Genomic DNA, 6,305 nt, shown 5'->3' on the forward strand with positions numbered 1-6,305 from the left:
GCCACGGTGTTTTGATATAGGTAAGGCCCATTTGCCTGAAGAGTTGCCAGGGATGGATGGGTCTTATTTCGTCTCTATTTCTGGTTATATACTCGATGGGTTTATGATAATTGAAATAAATAAATAAATAATTTTTTAATTACATATTATTATTTGAAATCATAATTCACAGATTTTGCTTACCTAATAGATTTTCCCAAGCATTTGGCTCCAAAGTCAAAGATATAAGCTGGTACCACGTGAAGGAAGAAAGTCAAAAACAGGAACGAATACTTGTTGGTCGTATTTAAGTAGTATGGGTAGTACACTTGTCGATTCGTGGGGTAGACGGGTTTTACATATTTGCCTAAACTGTAAAGAATATCTTCTGTGGATGGAAAAAAAAAATTATTATCTTGAAAAACACTTCGATATTTTAACGGAATCGATCCAACGGCGTTTACGAAGTTAGTCGATAAAATAGATTATATGAAAAATTGAAGTCCTTTTATGTGGGTACATTTTTAAGACTTGAAAGGCCTAAAATATGGGAATGCATTAATTAAACTTGCATTATAATAAATTAATAAAATTGAACAAAATTCAGACTTTGTTTAAAATAATAAGAGATTTCCATATTACATTCTTGCTTTGTAAACATTGACTTACAATTATATGGACGTCGGGTCCGCACTAAAAAGTGTCCGGACTTATAGGGCGTTAGAATCGTATACAGAGCGTCATTCACGCTTTAGCCTTCATTTGTTCGACTGACAGCGAAGCAAGCAAAATTAGACAGTACTGCGATGACATTACAAATTTAAATTCAACGTTTTAGCTTTTTCATATTCCTTTACATGTCACTACGTTTAAATAGGTTGACTTGGGATATTTTTTTCGTGGTTTTTGTATTAGAGCCGTCGTTCATTTATTTGTAAGTCAATGTTTGTAAACAATAGGACGTTTGGTAACTTTCATTCGATACTGCGTTCAGCAGGTCGATTCAGAACCTCACGTAACCCTGTTGTCGACCGATTCGATCAGATATCGTAAGTTTTAATTTTTATTCACAATACTTTTATACTTTCAAAATTAAACTCAGAGAGCACATTTTAATACTGCAAAATACGCCTGGAGAAATTTTATTTATAAGCAAAGAGAAACATAAAATACATAGAAACATAGTGACAATTTTATTTTTCTGATCTTACCCACTTAGAATAATAACGCATAGAATGATAGTTTCATATCAAACGAACTGTCACAAGTGAGGCAAAAAACAAATTCATGTAGGCTAGTTTTAGTAGTCGGTTAATTTTCGGTTTTAGTGAATATTTATATAAAAATACAAGTTGCAACGCGTTACTTCCTTGTGGAATGTGATGTTAGTATCTATTTTATGTTTGTCTGACGTATTTTTATACTCATTTACCGCATATTTCGTCATTTTTAGCTAAAATTCTTGATCTGTTCGCGGTGCAAGTTGACCTTGAGCACTGAAGGCCCGCCCGCTCGTGTAGGCCCAATGGGAGCGCTTCAATTTGCCTCACTTAGCGTGTGCGGACTAGGTTTCTATGCGTTATTATTCTAAGCTTACCCATTTTTCTGATGTACCCATTTTAATGCGCATCCACAATTTTTATTTTCTTTTAATTTTATTGGTAATTTTTATTTTTAAATCGGCCACTTCAAAAAGGGTTCACTGAAAACCAGCGCTGTGGCTCCGCCGCAGTATTTGCTGAGTTGGGCCCTTTTCAGTGCAATACGCGTTAAGCATAAATTCATATTGTACTTGTAACATGTGTTTGTGCTGAATAAATTTATTTTCTTTCTTTCTTTTCAATTTTGCCCTGCAGCTTGCACTTATACTCTGTAGCCGACCCAGCAGATCTATGAAATCTATTAAAATTAGATTATATTGATTATCCCATAAATGAGGCATACGTACAAATTGGTATAGGGGAGAGCGGGGCTAAAAGTTACCGGGGTAAGTTGTTCCGATTGAAATAGCTCCAAGAAGAAAAGAGATAAATATATGTTCGGAGTGCGTCGTAAAATGGTACGATGCAGCGCACCGACGGCCGCCATATTAGTCCGGCCAGTGCCATCTTATGGTGTAGCTGTGTTAGTGTGTATGCTTCTGATCTACGTGAGTAAATATTTTTATATTTGTTATTTTTGGTTAATTTCACCGACTTTGATTGTTAGCCTTTAGTTTATTTGTGTGTTTGTGTAAAAATATAGCTAGTATTGATATGCTAACGTCAAAACTAAGTTTGTTTAATAACCTAACCTATCATTTTGCTTTACGTCGAAGCATGTCATTTGGGGCTAGATGTTACTTTTCTTTGGGGCATGTTGTGACCCGGAACAACTAACCCCAATGAATTGAAAGTAGAAAAGAAGTGCTAATTGAGGTTATTTTATTGCAGCATGCGGAATTACAAGAGAAAATCGAGTCGAGGTACTATTTCTCAAGAACTGATGCAAAGAGCAGCAGATGCAGTAATCAAGGATGGGAAAAACAATTAAAACTGTTGCTAAGGAACTGGATATTTGTCATATGACATTGTCCAGATTTGTAAAGAAGTTGAAGTCGGGAGAACATCCGAAAGTTGGCTATAAAAAAGTGAGATTGGTTTTTAGTCCAGAACAGGAAAAAGAGATGGTAGAGTATTTACTTAAATGTTCTTCAATATTTTTTGGTCTATTACCAGATGAAGTTAAAAAATTGGCATACGAATGTGCAACGAGATTTAATGTGCCTGATATACCATCGTCTTGGCATAAAAACAAATCAGCTGGCCGAGATTGGTTAACAGGCTTCTTGAAAAGAAATCTTGAGCTTTCGATTAGGACACCAGAATCGACAAGTGCAAGCAGAGCAACATCTTTTAATAGATATAATGTCAACGAATTCTTCACAAAGCTGTGCAAAGTATTGGACACTTACAAGTTTTTACCCTCAAGAATCTACAATTTAGATGAAACCGGAGTTACCACAGTGTTAAAACCCAGGAAAATATTAGCAAAAAAAGGCGCTAAGCAAGTTGGAGCACTCGTATCTTCAGAACTAGGCACTTTAGTTACTGTGGAGCTGGCAGCAAACGCATTGGAAAATACAGTTCCTCCTATGTTTATTTTCCCAAGACTGAAATATAAAGATATATTTATAAAAGGTGGGCCACCGGAATCCATCGGTGCAGGAAACAGCTCTGGCTGGATGACAGCTAAAGAGTTTCTCATATATATAGATCACTTTATAAAACATACCAGACCTACTCCTACAGATCCGGTTTTGTTATTACTCGACAACCACCAATCTCATGTCGATATCAATGTGGTAGAGAAAGCTAAAGCAAACTCAATTGTTATGCTGTCGTTTCCTCCACATTGCACCCACCGTCTCCAACCATTGGATGTTGGAGTAAATGCGCCATTCAAAAATTACTGTGCGAAAGCCCAGGACAATTGGCTACGTAGCAACCCTGGCAAGACTATGTCTATATATGAGATACCAGAAATTGTCAAATATGCGCTGCCATTAGCTGCAACTCCCATCAACATAATGGGCTCTTTTAGGAAGACTGGTATCTGGCCCTTAAATCCCGACATATTTTCTGATGAGGACTTCGCTCCGTCTTTTGTCACGGATCGCCCTTTGCCTGCATCAGATGAATCTAAAGCACCTGTTCTGATCCCGGACAACAGTGATGGCAATGACAAAAATGCTTCTCTTACTGATCATAGAGAAATTTGGGATGAGCCAGGACCATCTTGGGCTGGATTACCACCGAAGTCCTGTACAGAAATACCTGTTGGTTTCTCCCCGGAAATAGTCAGGCCCTTTCCAAAGGCACCACCGCGGATTGGAAATAAACGACGCATAAGGAAAACTGCAATTTTGACAGATACTCCAGAAAAGCAAGCCCTGGCGGAAGAACGATCCAAGAAAAGGAAGAAAGATGTAGAGAAACTGTGTAAAGATAAAGGTAAAACTAAAGGAAAATGGAAGGGCAAAGGTAAGGGAAAGGGGAAGTTCGCTAAACGACAGGTTCTACAAAATAAGGACGAAAGTTCTGATGAAGAGGATAGTTTGGAATACTATTGTATCATCTGTTGCGACAGCTACTCTAACTCTCGTCCTGGTGAAGAATGGGTTCAGTGCCTAGAATGTAAGAATTGGGTCCATTTCAGATGTCAAAAAAAAAAGGGATTTGTTAACATATAAGTGCCCAAATTGTGCTTCAGATGAGTCACTTGATGATTTGTTTTAAGTGTCCTTTTACAATTATGTAAATGATTCATCAAAGTCTGATTATAAATTAAACTCATACGTTCCTAATTTAAGACTGATTAGCTCATTAAGCTGTTAATTTGAGACAAATATTACGTTTAATAGTACAATTTATAGGTGTCATACAATAGTGATTATGTATGTTGTACAAATTGTGATTTATTCATATATATATATGTGCCCAAATTGTGGTTCAGACAAGTCATTTGATGACTTATATAAGTGTTCTTAAATATTTTATAAAAGGTCCATCAAAGGTTAATTATAAATTAAAGTAACTAGTACGTTCCTAATTTGAGACTGATTACCTTATTAAGGTGTTAATTTGATACAAAGATAATGTTTAATAGTACAGTTTATAGGTGTTATACAATAGCACATTGATTATTCCAAGATATTAAAACACAAAAAAGTTTTTTTTATAATGGTTTTGTTAAATTTAGGTATATAGGCAAAGTTACTCGTTACTTTTAAAATATTGTTGCTTAATATTTAAATATATTATTATCTATTCAAGTAATTGTTTTCTTCATCAAACATTCCTCTTATAGACCTAGTAACAACTTGCCCCAGCGCGATAACAACTAGCCCCAAGCGGGGGCAATTTGTTACTTTCTGACTTTTCGTATATAAAATTTAATTAAAAAAAAACTGTTTAATGTGCACCCAAAAGTCTTTCAGAATTTGAAAATAGAATATATTTACCAAATAATGAACTAGCTTTAATTATATTAATAGCACATACTCTACGTAATATTTAAGGTAGTTTGAAAATCGGCACTTTTAGCCCCGCTCTCCCCTACCTGTTTTTGCTTGTTATTTATTCTAAGTTGTTGAAACTCTTACCCCAAAGAATCGCGTTCCGTGTGCTTGAAACGGTGTAAATATTTTTCTCTGCTGCTTGTTGCACACCCGTTTTCCAACCAGCTGCTATAATGGCATTGTTAACATAATCCAATGGTACTAGGTCAATTCGATTATCCCGTACGCCGTAGAGAACGTGGAGTAATCCGAGTCCGACGCCCATCATTAGCTGAGGAAACATATATATCAATGACGGTTTAATTTAAAGATTTCATTCCGCCTTATTTCATTACCCCTTCTATCATCGGGGGACTAGGCGTAGGCTGGGATTCCACCCCTATGTTATGTATTTGGACTCGAACGAAGCGTCTTGCTTCCACATTTATATGAACGGCTATGGGGTGGAATTCCTCGCCTGCAGACTTGTTCCCTGAAAGTTATAACTTGGACCTTTTCAAGGAGAGAGATTATTTAGGTGTGCATGCTACATTGTCAACCTCATTGTCACTTTCCACCGGGTGAGATGGAAATCAAATGCGCACTTACTTTTTATTAAAAAAAATTACGAAACAAACGGAATCACTCTTCATCGATAAATATATATTAAATATGTAATTTTTCAATTATGTCCATTATAGCAAAGTTAAACTGACCGATTTGAAGTAAAACAATTGACTACACCAGTCAATTGTTCCGAATTCATGCTGGCCAATCGGAGCGCAGTAATGATTTAGCGGAATAGTTTTCAAATAATCTCTGTACAGAGTACTAAAAAACCGACCACAAAAGTACGTGGAATTACCATCTATTTACCAAATTTTATTGAAATCGGTTATCGGAAAGTGCGCAAACCCGGATTCACCCCCTAGTTCGCCACTATACGGAACTTGACACAGGAGATAATAAAAATCGGTTCTCACTACTCAAAGTATATTGAGAGAGAAAAACGCCTTGAATTGGAGAATAGCAAAAATCAACCATTAAAATAATTACTCCTTATAATAAAATTTAGGCGCTATTTATAAAAATGAATCTTCATGCGTGAACAGCAACCCTTAGAGGTGGATGATTTTATTCAAAATTAAATGGGACCACTATGAAGGTACCCTCTTTCCAACAAAAAAGAATCATCAAACTCGGTTCACAAATGGCGGAGCTATCGCGTAACATACATACAAAAAAAAACCATACAGTCGTATTGAGAACCTCCTCCTTTTTTTGAAGT

At 36.2% G+C, this 6,305-nt stretch overlaps 1 protein-coding gene across 1 annotated transcript; it reads left to right on the forward strand.

Annotated features, from left to right (window-relative positions):
* Positions 1-2,494: 2,494 nt before the first annotated feature.
* On the forward strand, positions 2,495-4,154 carry LOC113233496 (the record flags this gene model as incomplete). The annotated part of the gene is made up of 1 exon (XM_026468621.1): positions 2,495-4,154. A coding segment is annotated over exon 1 (1,660 nt), but the record flags the coding sequence as incomplete, so codon positions are not given.
* Between the last annotated feature and the right edge of the window lie 2,151 nt (positions 4,155-6,305).

This window comes from Hyposmocoma kahamanoa, unplaced genomic scaffold (genome assembly GCF_003589595.1).
Source record: "Hyposmocoma kahamanoa isolate Upper Pololo Valley unplaced genomic scaffold, ASM358959v1 78441, whole genome shotgun sequence".
Lineage (NCBI taxonomy): Eukaryota > Metazoa > Arthropoda > Insecta > Lepidoptera > Cosmopterigidae > Hyposmocoma > Hyposmocoma kahamanoa.